General features: G+C 36.9%; 1 protein-coding gene across 5 annotated transcripts in view; it reads left to right on the top strand.

The window, feature by feature from the left end:
* Positions 1-18,074, top strand: part of MAP3K7 (mitogen-activated protein kinase kinase kinase 7) — a 49,390-nt gene extending 31,316 nt beyond the window's left edge. For 3 of the 5 annotated variants that reach the window (XM_042879275.1, XM_042879260.1, XM_042879291.1), the window contains 5 exons: positions 2,298-2,365; positions 9,016-9,124; positions 11,900-11,961; positions 12,492-12,607; positions 14,992-18,074. In XM_042879275.1, the coding sequence (XP_042735209.1) occupies positions 2,298-2,365; positions 9,016-9,124; positions 11,900-11,961; positions 12,492-12,607; positions 14,992-15,172 (536 nt within the window). In that variant the 3' untranslated portion in view covers positions 15,173-18,074. The remainder of the gene's footprint in view (positions 1-2,297; positions 2,366-9,015; positions 9,125-11,899; positions 11,962-12,491; positions 12,608-14,991) is intronic. The other 2 variants (XM_042879283.1, XM_042879266.1) reach the window with 1 other exon arrangement.
* Positions 18,075-20,473: the final 2,399 nt, after the last annotated feature.

The raw sequence follows: 20,473 nt of genomic DNA, 5'->3' as shown, positions 1-20,473 counted from the left end.
AAAATCCTGACATAGGACACCAAGCTACTGTAGACTAACTTCTGCACATTTACAACATGATTAGTTGTATGGGGAGGAAAAATTAGGAGTTTTAAATGAGTGTAGAGGTGAAACATGTTAAGGAAGGAAAGGAAAGAAGATCTAAAGACATAGCTGTGAAGATTTCGAATAAAAATGTTGTGTTGTATTTTTTCAATTGAAACTTGTCTTGAATCTGGAGCAATAAGTATTTGTTGATTTGTAGTCTATTTCTGCTTTGTCTAAGCTATTTGCCAGATGTCTGCAGCAGTTACACTAATTAAAATGGCATTGCCCAGTAGAGCTTGCTCTTCTCTCATGCTACTAACTCAAAGATATTTTTCATTTAAAGATGTTCATTTATTACAACATGGTAGTTTTGGCCCCTCCTTCCACCCTCCTTCAAAGCATTTTCTTTTCTTGCACCCCACCCTGATTATTTTAACTTTTTTGGCAGCCATGTTCTAATGTTTCAGCAACACATGTGCCAGGTTCTTTAAATTCACAAATGTTGCTAATCTGAAATGAGAATTTCAGATATTTTTGCAAGCTTATTTCAGCTGGGCTAATTTTAGAACAGTGTTGTTGAATGAAACGTGCACATAATTTTGTGTCAGTCATGGGTGGATCATCTGTATCTTGAATATTGAGATTAGCTGTGACAGCCAGATGAAGTATCTAGCATACATAATTCTATTAAATGTATAATTGTGGTTGTAAATGGCCATTTAGTGAAAAAATTCACTGTGAATGAATAAGATCAAAAATTTGATATAGATTCATCATTCACTCAATCTGCAGTATCTTAGAAATATATTAAACAATATAGTCGTGATGCTTAGGTAAGTATATACTTCCTCTGAATTTCAGAAGCAAAAGATCAAGACCTCAAAAAAGCTGTGAATTAAATTCTTTTGTAGTCACAGCAAAGACTACAAGACTTTTCAAAGACTTCTCATTCTGAAACTCCTGATTTTCTGATGTGCTTCTTTCTCATAGAACTTCTTAGAAATTTTAGAACATAGAATGTCATGTCAGATTGGTAAGGTGACACTAAGAGTTCTCTGTGGCTGCTCTGTGTTAATGTATTCTTACATGCAATAGTCACTATTTAAGAATTTAAATTGGGATTCCATTAAATGTATTGATCAATATTGCATAGATAGTCTTATATTTTTGTAGTAACAGTTATGAATCAAAATTTGCTCATCAAGATAGGCAGGGAAGTAGTACTGAAATGGTGCTGAATAAATATCTAAAAGGTTAAAAAAAATTAGATGCCTGTTAAAGGGCTTAGAGTTGGGCTGGCTGCTGAGTTCATGGTTGATGGGTTAGGGGCTGCCACTGCTGTAGTACATGTTTGAGATGCTACCCTTGAGTAGAAGAGTTACGTAATGCAGATCAAGAATTTTGAGCATTGTCAGCTGTTACTCAGAACGTTTTGGTGTTTCCTTTTGGACAGCTGACCTGCTCTCAAGAGACAATATAAACAATCGCAGCAATAAAAATCAAAGTAGTCGGGGAGATTCTGTTGCATAATCTCCAATCCTTTTGAAGAGACTTTGTTTCCCAGTAATGTCTTTGAGTGTCACTGTTAGAATTTAAACTGTTTTATGTAGCTGTCACAAGTGGATAATTGCTAACAGGTGGAAGGAGAAAAGGAAAAGATTACCGCACTATGTTCAGTAGGTTATTAGCAAGATGTGGTTTATCTGAACGGTCCCCTTTTCACAGTTCTTAGAGCATGAGAATGGGACACATTTTCCTTCATCTGAAGGTGAAAAAGTGCTTTCACTTTGACCAGAAGGAAGTACTCTCACTTATTGGTTTTGGTGAGGGAAACGAAACACAGACAGAAGTCCTTGCTATGTTACTTGAGCATACCAAAGAGCAACAGGTTAAAGCTGGCAGCATGTTATCTTTGCAGTCTAGCTTTTAGAAATCCCCATAACGTAACGCACTTGAAATAGATGTCGTCATCAGCTCCTGCCCCGAGTCCTAAGCCTGTTTAAATACATGTGTCAGAAGATGGTGGAGTGGAGGGCAGCAGCTATTCATGTGGTAGGAGTGGTTGTTGTATTAGGGGATACTTTTTGTTGACAGGCCAGCATGTTTTGAGTTAAAATTCTGCAGCTGTCTCTCTCTCCCCCTCTCTCCCTTTCTCTCTGTGGATTTGTACAAATTCCAAGCTCCTCTGCAACAGTCTCACCCTTCTTATTTTGTTCGGAATAGATTTCACTGTTTTCTTTTTGTTTTGTTTTGTTTTGCTTTTTTCCCAGCAGGAAACGGACAGCAGAGGCGCAGATCCATTCAAGATCTTACTGTTGCTGGAACAGAGTCCAGTCAGGTAAGCTCTTTCTCATCCCTTCATTATGTTTCAATAAAGTCAGTGTGTATGTGTATAGGGAAACTGATCTGCAAATCTTCACTTTTGATACTTATGTACAAATGATACGGAGGCTCGACAGAATGCAATGTCATTTGCATTGTGTTTAAATTAGATACCATGAGGATACTCTGTGAATGAGCTCTAGATGATAAGTGATTTCTCTATAGCTTATCTAATATTTATCATTTTTATGTACAAACAGTTTGTGTGTACCACTTCATTTGGCTCAGATGTTATGTCAGAAAGACTTTTCACCTCATTCTGTATAGGAAACAATTGAAATAACTACTTATAATTGTCTGAAGCAGTTAGACACACATTAGACTCACATATTGCATAAAATAAAAAAAAAAATCAATGTTATGTGTATTTATTTATTAATGAATCTCTATACTCTAAACATATCTCACAGTACTATCTCTCATTTCTTGTGAGAGTTTTACAACAAGGAGCTATCACAAGGATATTTTACAAAATAAGTACAGCTATTGCATTAAGATGCTTTTTAATTTAATAGCTTTGTAGATGGTATTATAAATGCCATGGTAACAGACACTGTTATGCTATATAAAGCTGAAATTAAACTAAGAACATCTTAAATGAGAAAAGTACAGCTAATGCTTCATTCAAATGTCTTTATTTTGTGTTTTAATTATTACCAGGCCTGTTGAAGTGATTCAGAGAGGGCATTTTATCACTAGTGTGAATTAGGAATTTTTAGGTACCTATTATTATTTGTATGTTTGGAAATTGAGATCTTAACATGTTTGTCAGGTTAATCAAGTTTCCATAAAAAACAACCTACAGCAATAATCTAAAATAGGTGGTAATTTTAGGGGTGTGTGGTTATCAGGGAGATCAACATTTAATCCTTCTTTAATTCTGTAGAATGTGATAGTCACAGAAATCTCATGAATCCCCTGGATATTATTAGTAGAATTTGCTACATACAACTATCAGAGAATAATGAAATAACTCTTAAGTATACTTTAATATCTTCAAAGAAGGCAGAAAGAAATGAATCTGCAAAATATAGCAAACGAACAGATTAGCCTATTTGGTTAACAGTAGAACAGAAATTATGCCAGACTGGTGTGGGTCTGTAGAAGTACTAGAATCACATTTTACCCTTTTTCTTTCTTATAGTATACATACTGGAAATGTAAGTGGCAGTATTAAAATTACCTGCTTTTTTTTTTGTCTTGCAGTTTTGGGAAATGTAATAATAAGAATGTTCTTTGGAAGAAGTTTATGTACTGTCCATATAAATAAATCATGAATTTTCTCCCTTTTTTTGGGCATGGGCGAGAAAAATAATGGAAAAGATAGCTGAAACTAGTGCTAACTTTTGACATATATATGTATGTACTTATTTTAAAAAAACAGTAAATTAAGAAAGCAAACACAACATAATACTTAAGGTTGTTCTATATAGGTTTCTATAAGCTCTGGATTTTGCTATCTGAATGTGTATTTAAAATCTTGAACTGCTATCTATTTAAGGAATCTACCAGCCAAAGCAGAAAAAACATCTGTAACTAGTGTAGTTCTGGTCAGTTTATAGCATCTCCCTACATGCACCGTACTCTATATGGGTTATCTTCTCTAATTTGAAAGTCCCCTTCCCCCTCCCTCTCTTCATTGCAAACATCCTTCTTTCCTGCATACCATTCTCTCTTAAACCCACCCTTTTGCATTGGCTTCTTTATTGAACTGCCATAGCACTGTGTGCTTCCTCTCCCATACCCAGTCCTTTTAAGCTCCTACCCCACTCAAAATTATGCTGTACTTTTAGTTCGTTTGTTTTTTTTTTTTTTTCTTATTTAAAACCATTTGACTGAATAGTAAAGCTGATCAGAAATCATAATAAACATGTTTTTTTCTGGAAATCGCCAACATGCAAATATAAATTTATACTGCAGTATTTTGGAGTTTGTTTTTCTCAAGGTTTTTCCTACTCGGAATGGATTTTTCTGTTGAGGTGGAGCAAAACATGGGACAAGTATGCCAAAGTTTGCGGTACTTACCTGACAAGGGTAGACCAAGGCTTAGGACTCCCTGCTTAGCTTTGGTTGTTTTAATCTGAAATTGATGTATGTGTTGTGATTTCTTGTGTATTGCATGGGTCTTTGAGTGGTTTTGATTATGATTATTAATTTATTTTTTTTTAATGGTCTTCAGAGTCTTAAGGCATTTTCCACTAATGCCTGAGTACTGGTACTATCAAAACATCAGACAGTAATAGTGCTTTACTGCTCAGTTGACCTTTTTACACTGAGAGCTTAGATAGGAAAATGTGCTACAACTAAGGTTCTCAATCACTGAGCCAGCCATTGGAGGGGCTTGCTGATGAGAACCCATGCATTAAGTCACAGGACTTGGTGAAAAGTCGTATGTTCTAGTGCTTGGTGACCTTAGACTGGACAAGTTACATGAGCAGCACTGATGTAACCTTTTTCCTGCAGTTATAGTCTGCAATCTCATCTGTTTCCATCCATTTATCGCGATGGCCTACTCATTTTTCCATGCAATTTTTTTTTCACTGAGCTGATCATTTTAAGACCTCATTGAACTGTGATGTCTGTGGCTGTCCATTAACTACTGTTCTTTCCTAAGCTTTGTAACACAGAAATAGATGTGCACTGAACTGCAGCCACAATAAAACTTAGAAAGGCTTGATGGAGCACAAAAATCCTGCTGCTTAAACTGGATAGTCTCCTTGGAAAAAATTGGTAATTTGTACAAATAGATTTGGAACACATTTGGTGTAATTGTTAAAGAACTGCAGATTGCAATTAGATAGACAGTGGGGTACCCGTGCCCCCACCTATGTTTTTATTGGGTAGATCATTCTATACAGTGCCATGATGATATCAGAAATACTTCTTAAACTTCTTTTTTTTTTTAACAGTTCTTGCTGAGTCTTAGTATTTCTCAGTTTACTTTGAGGTGGGAAAAAAAAATAATGCATGTATGGTATTGAACAGTTGAGAAGTAAGGATTGAGCGTGCAGACCCACACGTGCACAAGTCAAGTATGAGAATCTGTGGGAGCTGATACTGTACAGATGAATCATTCTGTCCATGAGACTGTGCAATTGGTCACAGATGCACATTTTTATTTTCTCCTATTTTGTAGGGTGATAAAATCCACAGGAGATGAGGAGAAAGGGCCAGTGCCACTGACTTCTTTAAGTCTGGTTTCCTGCTTAAATTAAACTTGAAAAAAACTGTGCAGTTCCTAGAGGGAGAATTATACCTCAGAGCAAGCGAGGTTATCAAGACTGTAAAACTTTGAGAAACTGAGAAACTAAAAAACTAGTGTGACTGTAGCCACCTGACAAAGATACAATCATAGAATCTCACGTTGGAAGGGACCCTCAATGGTCACTGAGTCCAACTTCCGACTCCTCACAGCACCACTCAAAACTCAAACCCTATATCTGAGAGCATTGTCCAAACATTTTTTGAGCTCTGGCAGCTTGGGGCCCTGATCACTGCCCTGCGCAGCCTTTTCCAAGGCCTGACCACGATCTGATGAAGAACCTTTTCCTGGTATCAACTTGACACACTGACACAACTCCATGCCGTTCCCTCAGGCCCTGTTGCTGTCATCAGAGAGCAGAGCACAACAATACCCCTCCAGTCGCTGTGAGGATCTGCAAACCACCCTCAGCCTACTCTGCTCTGGGCTGAACAAACTAGGGGACTTCACCTGCTCCTCATATGTCTTCTCCTATAGGTCCTTCACCACCTTTGTAGCACTCCTTAGGACACTTTCTAATAATTTTGTGTCTTTTTTGTACTGTGGCACCCAAAGCTGCACATAGTGCTCAAGGTGAGGCTGCACCAGTGCAGTGTAGAGTGGGGCAATCATGCAATCAAAGAATGGTGTGAGTTGGAAGAGACCTTAAGATCATCTAGTTCCAACCCTACTGCTATAGGCAGTGACACTTCCCTTGAGACCAGGTTGCTCACAGCCCCTTTCAGCTTGGCCTTGAATGAGAGTGGGGGCATTCACAGCCTCTCCAGGCAACCTGTTCCAGTGTCTCACCACCCTCACAGTAGAGAATTTCTCCCTAATATCTAGTCTAAATCTACCCTCTTTTTCAGTTTAAAGCCATTCCCCTCGTCCTGTTGCTACATGCCATTATGAAAAGTCCCTCTCCAACTTTCCTGTAGGTCCCCCTTCAGGATGCCCTTCCCTCAACTAGCTAGCAATGCCATGCTAGCTGCATCCCAAGATATGTTGGCTTAGTATAAGGGTAACCCTCCAAAAAGTCTGGCATACTTGGCATACTGTGATGTCTGGAGGAGGCAAGGATGAAAGGAGATCCATGAAGGAGTAACAGGAACTATCTGCTGAAAAACAGCCATTGGCTTACCTTTAGAGAGGCTGGTGTCAAGGAAGGTAGCTGCAGTCTAGTGTTATGCCAGGAAAGCTGAAGCATCTTACTCAGCACACTCAAACACTGTAATCTAACGTGTTCAGATTTGGGAACTTCTCGTGGGTTTTTGTGATGCTTTTTAAATACATTTCAGATAAAAATCCTTTACTCCTATCTCTAGTATCTCACAGATCTAAACAATCTGGTACAGCACACAGTGCAGCATAGCATAGCTTGTAATTTAGCTTGCTAGTGTACTTTTCAGGTCCCCTTTGCTAAATCTAAATACTCAACACATTTCACTTACACTTCACTATAAAAGATTGTTCTATCTTCTTGTGCGTGTTTATCATTCATATCTGAGCACATTACCAGTAGACACCAGGCTTTCTAATGTCAGCAAATACTTCAACAGAAAAGCTTTTTCAAAATTTCTAATGCAGTCATCCTGATAGTATCATCCCATTGGATTATTTCTACAATAGTTTCTGGCTACTAACATAAAACATTAAATGGTTAATAACAATGAAACCACTCTTCATGTTGCTTATCATGTGTCTGTCAAAGGAGGAATGCACAGCTAATGGATAAATTTCCATCCCCGTTTGCCAATTCCTTAGTTTTTAATTGAGTTTCACATCATGCTATGAATTTATTTCCCTTGATATGATATGGCAGAAAACAATCAGATACGAGTTTCCTCAGCATCTGAAGACTGAAATAATTTGAAGAAAATTAGGTAGCTTAAGCAAATTAAGGGCATTACAAATAATTTCATTTTTTTTAACAACTATTTCTACTGAAGCTGCATACCTTGCAAACATTTTTCCATTGCATAAGCAAGCAAAACCAAAGTGTTCAGGGTTGGCACAGGGACAGCGTTAACTGCTGCAATATAAGTTTTGCATTTGAAACAATTTTTAAAGCTCTGAGAAGGTAATAATTGAGCCGTGTTTCTGACTTCCCTGTTTTACCCAGTGGACTTAAATTATTGTTCTTTTAAAGATGTTTCATTTTAGAAAGTATGGGCATTTACTGTTACAGGTCTCATGTGTGCTGTTTAATAGCATGTTTTGCTAGGCTCTTAAACTGGAGCAATTACCAGAGAAACATAGTGTAAGGCAGTTGAAATAATGGGTATTTCACTGTAGAATCTTGCTACTCTTTGGAGTGTAGCTTGACTGACTGAAATCCTGGCTTTTAAAAATTAATTTAAGATATGATACTAGGAAATTGGAGTCATGAAGAACTGCAGCTTCCAGGTAATGTGCATTTCAGTGCTCCTTTTGAAATACAGGGACAGCTAGTGAATCATTTTGTTAACAGTGCGCTGTATTGAAAATAATTATCTTTTAATAGCATTTTTTCATTTGACAGAAGCGTTTTCCTGCAAAAGATGGTGGGGTCTGTACTTTTAAGTACTACACTGTGTTTATTTTGTGTCAGTGAGAAGATATATGAAATACAATAGTATGTATTGTAAATTGGAATTCTGAAAGAGAAGCTAGGTAGAGTAATGATATCAGTGTTAGTTTCTGTGCTTTGGTAAACAGAAGGTTTTAAATAGTCAAGCTTTCTATTAATACAGAATTTTGCTTTGGTTTTTAATTTGCTTTGAAAGAGAGAATTTCCTCAATTTCTAATTTAGTTTAATCAATTGTTTAAATGGATTGCTTTGATTAAACACTTTTTCATGCTTTCTGAGGATTAAGTTCTAAGTTAACACAGGAATCACAATAAAAACTGTACATTAATACTTTGCAGTGAAGTGCAATTACTGAAGTTCATTCCTTTATTTGAACGTAGTTGATGCTTAATCAATGAATGCAGAAATAAAACTTTATTCTTTCTTTATTTTATAGAGCTGATGGAATTCACCAAACAGCGTTGTGAAAACTAGTCTGTGTAGTATAGTGCTTTTATATAAAGATTTTTAGTGCATTGTTCAACAGTCCTTTTTGCTATGCTGAATAGCAAAATTGCATCCTTTTCTTTTTGTGTGGTAAAGATAAAGAAGAAATTATGATGAAATCCATGCAATACATGTAAAGTATATGAAGCTATCTGGAAAGCTTTCAGGGTAAAAGATTTGCAAGAGGTCAGGAGGAATATGTATTAAGGTTTCTTCACATTGATTTTTTATTTTAATACCATTTTGTAAAATAAATGTTTTGAAAAATCGTCTTTTGACTTTCCTTGTCACTTTGTTTTATCATTTCAGGAGAGTAGAAACAGCAGTAGATCATCTAGTCCTAGTGTGAGAATGATCACTACCTCGGGACCAACCTCTGAAAAGCCAACCCGTAATCCATGGACACCTGATGATGCAGGTAGTTCATTAGTGAAACGTTTTAGAAGAGAAACAATTGATTATGGCATAGGGTATGTGCCTATGTATAGAATTAGGCAGTGAAAGTGACAGTCCATTTTAATGTTGCATAGGTTAAATCATTTTATTGTTGCTTTGTTTCGGACATTAGATATGAAAACTTTTTATAAAGATATTGTTAAATTACGTAAGCTTGTAGGAATTATGCTTGTTACAAAGTATTGTACATATGCAGCAATGTGACTATTTAACAAAGATCTTTGAGCACCAGTTTTGGTTATAATGTGTTATTGTGGAGTGAGGGGAATGGACATCTTGCAGCATTTTAGTGTTGTGCATTTGTATTATGAATGCACAGATAAAGCTTTCATTGCTCTGACTTCTGGAAACTACTTAGGTGAGTACCAGCTGGAATACATTAATTTTATATTTTTTTTAATCTATGTGTTGAAATTTTGCTCATGCACAATGTGCACATAAAATGTACTGTTCTTAAATGAACTGATCTAAGTAATGTACTGTAGCATCACTGTTCTTTTGTTATGAAAGGTGATTAAGACTATACAAAATAGCTGAATTTGATCTTAAAGATAATAATGCATGCCATCACAAAAAGAACCAATATTAGACTACGTGGAAATGATGGATCCCCACAAATTCCTTTCTAGGATACAAATAAGATTTACATTTTCATTACTGGACCATACCTGTTGAATCTTAGGCTTAAAGTCAAGACGATTCTATGATTCTTGATTCTGTGATTTCATAGTGCTTTAAATTCTGAAGCCTTTCACTTGTGATCTGTTTCATCTTTGGCTGATCAGATTCTGTCATTCTTTTCCTGTAACCAACTGCAAAATGGAAATTCACACATGGACTGATTTTGTGCCAGCATACATATATATGCGTACTCGTATTTTACCAAATATAAGGTGATTCTGAATGTAAGATCTGTACTTCTTTCCCCCGTTTTAGTAGGAGGAGAGTAGCATACTCTTGTACTTTGCCTCTTTGCTTTCTTCTTTCTGTCCATTATCACTTTGCCTAATCACACACTATGCCTAGTAGCATATAATTCCCAAAGCCCTTGCTTTCCACCATAGCCCACCCTGTGCCTTCCTTTGTGCTTCCAAGTTGCTTTGGACAGTGAGCGTTTACGGGAATTGCTGTTTGACATGGAAGCAATCTCTTACCATTAGTTTAATAGACAGTTTTCTGGGAACCAAAAGTTGCTTATCTTATGCCAGCGCAGAGACAGTTTGTCCTAAATGTTTGGCCATAAATGCAACACACAGCTGGAGCTAAAGTTAGGTCTATTACTTGGTGACTTTCTTGCTCACAGAAATCACTCACCTTATACTCAGGTAAATACAGAATGTACCATGTGTATTTTTTCACATTAGGTTTATCCAGTCCATAAACAAAGGTTTACATTTTTAAACAGATAAATCAGTTTTCTGTAAAAGTGAGTGCGTTGTTAAGTAAATGAGGCAAAGTGATAAAATAAGGACACAGCCAAATCTGATCAACCACAGGAAAAGTTACAGCTCTGTGACACATGACCAGAAGCTCAGGAATGTAATCTGAAGTTTTTTGCATGCATTGATGTATTTGAAGCATTGCAATAACTCCCTTGCTGTAGCAGTATTCCATATATGGCAGTAGTCAAATGCAGGGAAGGCCTTTAATATTGTTCTTATCTAAGACACTGTGGTGATTAAGTCTCTGATTTTTGTTTTGTTTTGTTATTTTCATTTATTTTTACCACCTTCTAGTTTCCTTACAAGCATAGACTTAACCACTTTTTCTCCATTCCCACCCTCTTATTTCTGTTTCCTTTTGAAGCTGCTCTTGGAGATAGCGTAGTCTTTGAGGGCAACACCTTAGTTTCTCTACCACGACTACTCTGTGGCAGGTGCTTTTGGGGTATGGGTAAGCAGCCCCTTTTTTTTCCCCACCTACCCTCCTCCATATAATTCTCTAGTAGCAATAATGCAGCTGTAAAATCAGTAGTTTCTCAATGTGTCTTTACTCCTATGTCTCTTAAAGCTTAACGGTAACTTTGTGCTCCCCAAATTCTGGGCTTCCAAAAGATGCAACCTTTAAGAATTGAGAACCATGTTAAATACAGAATGAAAGAACTAGAGAAAGTCAGAGCAAATGCAGTGTAAGAAGAGAGCAGCCAGACCCACGAGATAGGCTGATTATTGGGTTCCTTGCTGTCCACAAAGTGTTTCTACAGAGCAAAGGAGATGGATGCCCTAGAGCATGTTGTAAGGAAGATACAAACTCCTCACCAGGAGTTGTTTTCAATACTGAGCAGGAGGTTGTGCTTTTTTTTTATTTTGGCAGAGTTGGTTTGCACAGCTTCTAATTTTAAAATCATTAGATGCATGGCTGGCTGGCTGATCCTTCATAAACAAGAATGAAATGGCAGTTTTTTTTGTAAGCAGAGAACATGATGAAAAACTGTGCAAAATAGCATTTTTAAAGTCTGTATGCTGATAAATGACTTCTAGAAACGGAGGATGATCACATTAATCTTTATTTCTTCTTGATTAGATAGACCATAATTTTGAAGTTCTTAACTTTATCAGAAAAAAAAAAAAAAATCACCTGCCTTGGGATTGGAACACTGCTATTTCCTGCTATTTCCATTTGCTTTTTCATCTTCATATTGTGTAATGTGAAATGATGTAGTGTTATGGTTTTTGTCCTATAAAAATAGAACTCCATTTAAAAATGCATTAAAATCTTATTGTTATTATTGTTACAGAGACCAATGGGTCAGATAACTCCATCCCAATGGCGTATCTTACATTAGATCATCAGTTACAGGTAACAAATATATGCTTTGTTCTAATGTGTGAATTTGGGACTGCAAAATATAGGGCCACGTATTTACCTGTGTTTCTATTCTGTCTAACTTTTGACCAAGGCTAAAAAAAATGTATTATGTAATCTGAGATTGGTTGACTCAGATTTGATCAAGCTATTAAAAACAGCCTCTGGGAAACATGATCCGTAAAACCAAATGTAATCTGAGTGACTGTCAAAATAAGATTCCTTGCTTGAGTTTTACTGAATCAAATTGTTGCATTCACTGTATTTGTTATGTGTGTGATTAAAAACTACTTTGATTTTTGTTCCTTTTGATGAAGAGACTGTCAGATTAATAACTGCAGGTTGGAGGTTTGAGTCGACTTTGACATCAGTGCAGTAAAATTTTCCAGTGCATGGTTTAACACTTATTTTTAAAAGCTTACTGTTTTTTAAAAGATGTTATAAATACTCTGTGGAGACGTTCTAACATGCTGTACACTGACATATCAGTTCATTAGTTTTTAACATGTCTGATTTATTTTCAGCCTCTAGCACCATGCCCGAACTCCAAAGAATCTATGGCTGTGTTTGAACAGCACTGCAAAATGGCACAAGAGTATATGAAAGTTCAGACAGAAATTGCGTTGCTGTTGCAGAGGAAGTAAGTGATCTGTGACTGCTATTTCAGGCTTTACAAAATAAAATTTCATAGACCATGATCATTTTTCAGGCCTAATCTCTTAGAAGTACTGAACTACTCTCCATAGGTGAGATATTCGGAGAGGTAACTAAAGTTTCAATCAGTATCAAAGCTTTTCTTCTGGACAAGTCCACTTTAAAGTTTACGGGACATCAATCTATGTACCACAGTAGTTATGTTGTTTGCATCATTGCAAATAAAAGATCTGGACTGTTGAGGAACCTTGGAATTTTATTTCACTCTCTGTCCAGTAAAAGACCTTCAGTTGCCTTTTAGAATTGTAGATAACAGCTCAGTGTTACTTATTTAACAGTTAGTTTTTATGTTATATCCAGCATTTGTCAATCAGTATTACCAAGTCACATATCATGTTTTTCTAGTAGGAGTTTAGGACCTAATACGTGAAAGCCATTATGTACTTTCTTACGGTGTACATGTATACGTGAAGAAACTGCTTGCATGTACAGTTGGATTGGAGCCAAAGTTATTGCTGACTCAGAATGTCCATTTGCAATGCAATCTGTTATGTTTTGCTTCTCATCATTTCTCTTTCCTGGTGCTGGGGGGCAGTTCTTAGAGGTCATAAATACTTAATAAACCAAGTAACCAGCTTGCTACCCACAAGGGTCTAAGCCATGGCAGGCAAAGTGTTGTGTAAGCAGAGCTTGCCTTGACGTTTGTGGAATAGCTGAAGAACAAAAAAAATGTGTGTTCACTTCTGACTTAGCATCTTGAGAACATTTTTTTTTTCCCAAGTACTGTTAGAATTTACATAGTTCATGAAGAAATGTTGAATCTGCAGTGAAGATCTTAATTTTGTTTTTATTTCCATTGTCCCTCAGGACTGATTGGCAATATAAAAAGGGGCTTCTGTTTCAAAACTAATTCCTATCTTTTGATTTCTCCTTTTTCCTTTTTTCCCCATACTGTCTGTATAGAGATTTCTCCCCAGTTGTTTTTTCTTAATCAGAACATAATTGCCCTTAGGTATGAAACAAAAAATAGTGCTGTGATTGATGTATTTAATGTTGTTTGAGATAATAATTATTCTATAAAGGTTGAACTAATAAATTTTTTTAAAGTGTAATTACAAAGCACATGGCAACAATTAATTAAGAACATGAACTTTCTCCTCTACTATTTTGTTGCTAGATTACTATTGGCAGCTTGCCTGCTTGTCACCTCATAAACAAATAGTAAAACAAACTGCATTCTATTTAACTACATCCATTTTGTAGGATAATTTTAGCAAGTTTATCAGTGCATTTGTTCCTCTAAAATTGTTGCTTTAAAAACGTATTGTATCCTTAATGCATTAATTAAGTGAAATCACAGCTACACAAATAATCTGCCTGATATTTTGCTTTCCACTGCTTTAAAATGTACAGTTCAAAGTAAAAAACAGCATTTCAGTGCAAAGTTGCCAGTTGCTGTGGTGTTTTTCCGAAGATCAAAAAGAAAAACCCCAAACTTTATCATGAATGATGTCATAAGGGCATGTAAAGCACAGAATACTGTTCTTACAGCTTTAAACTTTCGTGATGAAATCTTAACTGAATCATTCAGGTAATTCCAAATGTGGCTTTGTTTTAGTGCTGTCTGTAAATAATTAGGATGCTGGGGAAAGAAACAAGTCACAACGTTATGTTTTGTGGAAAACTGCATTACAGAAATTAACAGATACAATTGCAGAGAATTTGTTCCTCTAACAGTAGTTGCTAAAAAACATTTTAGATGATGATTGCATAAATTAGCTCTAGTAACAATTGTAAAAATATTCTGCCTGATTCTGCTTTCCACAGCTTTAGGAAGGTCAATTGCAAATAGAAAACAGCAAAACAGCATTTCACTAAAAACTGATCTAAATTATTTTGGTTTTGCCTCTTACTGCATTGTTAGATGTGCATATACATAAGCAAAATTAGTATTAAATTTATGAATTTCTCTGTGGATTCTTACATGTTCTACACCTGAAAGCTATTATTAAAAGGACAAGAGAAGAGATTGAGGCTGGTTTCCAGCTGTTTTAATGTTTGAATGTGGATTTAATTTGGAAGAGAATTTCTCCCCAAACTATTGTAAAGAATAAGATTTTCGTCAACTTAATTTTTTGCACAAAATGTCAACAGCGATAAATTTAATCAAACAAGTATTTGAAATGCATGAGTTCATCTTGAGGGACACTGTTTACTGGGCATGGGGATGAGTTAATGGCTGGACTTGATGATCTGAGAGGTCTTCTCCAAACTTAATGATTCCTTGATTCTGTGATGCATTTCTGCTCAAATGGACGTAGATTATAATTGATGGGTTTGTTGTTGTTTTTTTTCCCCTTTTTACTTCAGGCAAGAATTAATAGCAGAACTGGACCAGGATGAAAAAGACCAACAAAATACATCCCGTCTGGTACAAGAACATAAAAAGCTGTTAGATGAAAATAAAAGTCTCTCAACTTATTATCAGCAATGCAAAAAACAGTTAGAGGTCATCAGAAATCAGCAACAGAAACGGCCAGGCACATCATGATTTCCTGGGACCTTTCGAATGAAAAAAAAAAAAAATATGCACAGAAAAGACTGATTTTTTTTTTTAATTGTTATTATTATCCCTTATTATGACAACTCATGAGTGTTAGCTTCTCGGTGTGATCTGTATTTGTCTGCTACACTTAACATCATTTAATTTTTCCTTTTCCTACGGTGGACATCTGATTCAACAGGTTAATGAGATAAGGTGAGAAAACAGTGACTTGAATTAACCAACAGCCCACAGTATAAAGCAAGAACAGTGGCTGTATGCATGCTCCTTGTGTGAAGGCTAGCCTAACAAGTGTTAAAGTGGCTGCTAAATTGTAAGATCTTGGTTTTAGTGTTTGGTGTTACCTTGATAAGAGCAAAACAAAAACTTTCCTGTTTAAGAATGGCTTTGTTCCAGTGTCTCATCTCAAACAAATTTATCATTATTATTTTCAGGACGTAAACATGCATCAAGCTGCAGAGGTGATGTTGGCTGACCAGAGTAATTCATGATGCATTAGTGATGCCTTTTATCTGTAGTCGTAGTATATTTTTTCCACCTGCAAAATGGTAGTCAGACTGATGCCAGCATCCTTGGTTCAGTGCTTGATAGCCCTGCATTTTGACTAATGTATTTGTTGTAATCTTGGATTCATAAAATATTTGAAGTAAAACACTGTATTTTCTTTACTTTCTTGGGGGGAATGACATGCAGTTTCATGTAGTTACGGGGCAGCAGTTATGAAAGTGATTCACTGAGTAAAATTGATCCTTTGTTTAGAAGAAACAAAAATGTACGAAAACAATTTTCAAGCCTTTAAAGCTTTTTTTCTCTGAAGCTTTCTGAAAATGAAATTCAGAAAGCAAATGAACGCAATTTTAAATTCTCCCTTCATACCACTTCACGTGAATTTTTTTTTTCTTTACAACTTACTTGCTGAACAGCACTTGCCATAAATGCAAATAAGTTTGTTCTGGATAGGAAGAAAAAAGCTCGGGGAAATGAATTTATTTCAAGTAGCAAATTATGAAATACAATTGAGTATGAAAACTGAGGAAACTGTTAAGAAAATGAGGGAAAAGGCTTAGATCTCCATCAGGAATCTCAGTTATTCCACTCATTTGAGCATAGCTCAAAGGAAGTCCATCTCAGAATGCCTGCTGCTGCCTTTGTGAGTGAAGAATTGCATTTAATGTACTCAAGCAGGATAGATAATTATCAGTGTCATTATTTATCATTATTACATGGGAGAAAACAACTACAACTACTTGTTTACATTGCACATTTGTTATTTGGTCTATGAGTTAACTTTTAGCTGGTACAGAAATTAGGTATAGAAATAGAAATTAGTCCTCACATGAGCTCTTGGCACACTCAGGTGTTGGCAGGGCTTTAACAACATTATTTTGCAGAGGGAAAATAAAAATTTGAAATTTAGCTGCTGAGCCCTCAAAATATGAGAGGTAATAGGAACTTTGGTTTATGTTTATTTCAAATTAATAATTATTTTATGGGAACCCACGGGCAGAAATTAGAAAAACATTAATGGTAGAAATATCACAGCATTTTCTATTCCCCTTCCTGCATACCTGATAATAAACATCAATACTCTTCTGCTTATTTGTGAACAAAAATGACCAACAGTTTACTGAACAGTGTCACTCTGTCTTGAAAATAAATCCACTGTTGGCAAATTTTTAGGAATAAGAAACATGTCCCACTTTTACTTAAATAAGGGAAGGGCAATCATTCCCAAAACCTTAGCAGATAATTTGATTAGTTAGATGAAACTGATATTGGGATCAACTTAAGGGCACACGTATTTATAGTAAAATGTAATTGGTGGAGAAAATAACTGTAGTATTAGGAATAGCACAAGTTATCCAAAGCACTGCTGTTCACATACATCTGTCCATCTACCAAAATGGACTCACTCCGTGCTCAACAGCTTGCTTAACATGTGCTTAAGCATCAAGTAGAGCACATAAATACTAATGCTAGACTTGAGATGCATGGTAGATAATTACACATACAAAATCATTTCTCTGAACAGTTTTTACCTGGTTGCCTCATCTTAAAACAGATTTGCTTAAAATAAATTGATACTGTCTACAAAAAGTCAATTCACGGCAAAATTTGAATAATGAAAAGTGAAAACAGTGCTTCATGGTACGTAATACAAAAGTCAGTTCTAACAGTAGCTCTTGACTTTTCGGAGTTTACATTAAAAAGAATCTCAGATCGTAAAACAAGTGCTGTGCTCCATTCAACAGCTGGGTTATAGCGCTGTTCTTGTAACATACAAGGGCAACTTGGAGTTTGGCCTTTGGCTTTCAAACTGTCTCTTTCTTAAATGCACCTTTTTTTTTTTCTTTTTTTTTTTTTTTTTAAATTATTTGCCTATATTTTTCAGTGAAGTGTTCTGTGTGGCAAAATTTGTGTTAAAAAAAGGAAAAAAAAAAAAACCACCCCAAATAACGGTAAAACGTACCAATTTGGGCTATGAAGAGTTCAACAGCTTAACTTTCTAGTGACTATTTCCATAAGGCTCTTGTTTTAAAGTTGTTTACAAATGTACTTTTCTCCTTTTGTTAAACTATCTGGAGTGTTCAGGAGGTTTTTCATGTACTCTTTTGTCCAGTTAAAGCCGTTCTTCTGGTAATGGAGGTGACACATCTAGTTTTGTCTGGGCAGGGCCTTCTAGGAAAGATAACAGGCTCTGCTTTTTGTTCAAGTATGTGTTCTGTAAGATACTGTGTAACTGAAAGTATGCTTCTGTACACTGTGCAGTTCTACCAAAAAATGCTTTTTTTTTAGGCTTGTTTGTTTTGTTTTGTTTTGTTTTTTCTGATGAGAAGCTGAAGATTGTAATTCAAAACTTGTATATAAAATGGTGAATGATTTCATATGATTCAGGAATGAGCAGTGTGGCTTTCTGCCTACAGGGTTTTAATACTTTATTAGGAATCTCATTAATAAAAGCTGTGCGACTTCCACAAACAGATAATAATGCTCTTGCCAGGGCATCCTTGATCTCTGCTGGAATCCCACACTGGGTGGGGGATGATCATCACACAGTTGTTCCCGCCACCGAAAGAAAATTCTTCTGCTATTAGCTCTTCCCTTCCTGTGTGCAGAAGTGGGGCGTGGGATGAATATTCCTGGTCATAGCTGACTATGGAGATATTTTAAGAATGCCACATCTTTCATACTGGTTCTGTGAAAAGATGAGCGCTCCTCTTGTGTTGTTCTTACAGATTCCTTTTCCTAGAACTTTTCTGTCCTATTTGTAATGGATTTGAGTGTCTGAGTGCTTACTTTGACATATCACACGTGGATGCAACCTTTAACTGTCTCCTTGCCTGTGAAGAACACAAAATCTTGCATCAGATCAGTTCTGAACTATTTTGAACAACCTGGCCACTACAGGTGTGCATTTGATGCCTCAGAATACTGCACAAGGAGAGTAATCTTGGGGGAAAAAATAACAATCCATGTACATGTTTATGCACACATATACATCCCCTTTTATCTGCTTAACTTATACAGATATGGAGAGTTGCATTCAATCAGAATTTTTACATTTACTTTCATTTTCAGAAGCTGCTGAGCTGAGGGAGATAAGCTCTCTGTAGAAAGCTTTTATTTCCCGTAAAATGCTGTTAAGTGGGCAGTGCTTTAAGCATCTGAGGTAGAGTTCCGTAAAGACAGATTCATATGGATGTCTGTCTGGAAGAATGCACTGAAGAACTGTGCCTGCGTGGTCCTTTCCTGCTTGTGGGAACAGTTCAAATTTTGAGAGTTTTGCTATGAGTTTTTCAGCTTCATACCTGCACTCTGACTCTAGACACAGGGTGTACTTCATGAAAAAGCTGAACTAACTTTAAGCCAGATAATTTATTAACAAAATACTGTCTTAAAATTCTTTAAGAGCACTATAATCCCAGAACTTTAACCTGAACAAGCACTAACAGAGCAAGTGAGCTCTGTCTCGTGGGGCTGGAAGTGTGGCTCCTGGTTGGTGCTGGGGGACAATGAGGGTGGTGCTGCACACCCTAACCACGTTTCCCCATGCTAAACTGCAGCTCTGAGCCCTGTCTTCACTCAGACATCTCCCTGTTGTACTATGCAGCTGATGGTCTCAGTGTAAATACTAATCCCTGAACACTGGCATACAAACCAGGAAAATGCAGGGTTCTTCCCTTTTCCCTCCCACTGTTGTCAAGGGCAAGAGGCAGCAGAGCAGCTGCACGTAGGCTGCTCTCCTCTGGTATTTAGGCAGAAGACCAAGGATTGAGTCCCATTCATATAGCATATGGGCTCAGCACATGGGCTAGGTCACAAGTATAGCTTATAATGGAAAATCAGAAAAAAAGAATCCCTGGTTCTAGGAGACTTGAAAATGATGATGTGGTCGGGTAGCTGGGCTTAGAGCAGTTGGGCCAACTCTGAGTGATCTGGCCCTGGCAGCTCCCCCGAATAAGAAGAGGAGCAGGCAAAATACAACGTGAGAAAAGGAGGAGAGCTGCTCACACTGAGCCCTTTAAGCTGCATAGCTAGTGCCAACACTACACAAATCTAAGACTGCTCAGATTTCCTTCTGAAGACAGGCAGCTACAAATTTCTTTCTAAAAGAGGGAATAAGTCATCCCATGATGTGAGGATTCCTGTTTGCCTGACCGTCACAGCAGGAGTGATGCTGGGAGTTCTTGAGAGGCCCCAGGGGGCTCTGCTTCTGCCAGACCTCGGAGGACTCTTCAAAACAGCTGCCTCCCAAAAGTTAAACCTGGTATGTGCAAATCAGACTCTTATTAAAGTTTCTTACATCATCAGTGGCAACCAGGCTAGAGCAGAGTCGCGAATGGTTGGGGAGGTGAGGAGAGGCAGCTAATTTAGCTCGTCCTCTGAGCTCAGCCTGGGGTTGCATGCTCCAGACACAAAGTATTTCTGTCACTGCAGGCCACAGACGAGGCCTAAGAGGTAGCAGAAGGAGCCATGTTGATGAGTGCAGCTGTGCTTAAAATAAAAGTGAAGCTCAGCAGCTGAGAGTGGCAGCCTGGGAGCAGAGAGTGCTGTTGTCATAGGGGGTTTAACAACTACTCCAGGTGTCCATGAGTGCTGGGAAACACTGAAGTTGTAATGATGTCTGAGGATTAGGTCAATCTGCTTATAGTTATCTAAAACTCTATGTACAAGGAGATGCCTGAAGAGCAATGTGGGATTTTGTTTAGATGGAAGGGGAAAAAAAAGATGAGTACACTATATCCTGCTTTTTCGACAGGGAAACACCTGTAGCTCTAGCATAAAGTA

The sequence above is a fragment of the Lagopus leucura genome, unplaced genomic scaffold (genome assembly GCF_019238085.1).
Source record: "Lagopus leucura isolate 7727_CA_CO unplaced genomic scaffold, USGS_WTPT01 Super-Scaffold_73, whole genome shotgun sequence".
NCBI lineage: Eukaryota > Metazoa > Chordata > Aves > Galliformes > Phasianidae > Lagopus > Lagopus leucura.
Note: the sequence above shows the minus strand (reverse complement) of the source record. Positions and strands in the feature narration are given on the sequence as shown.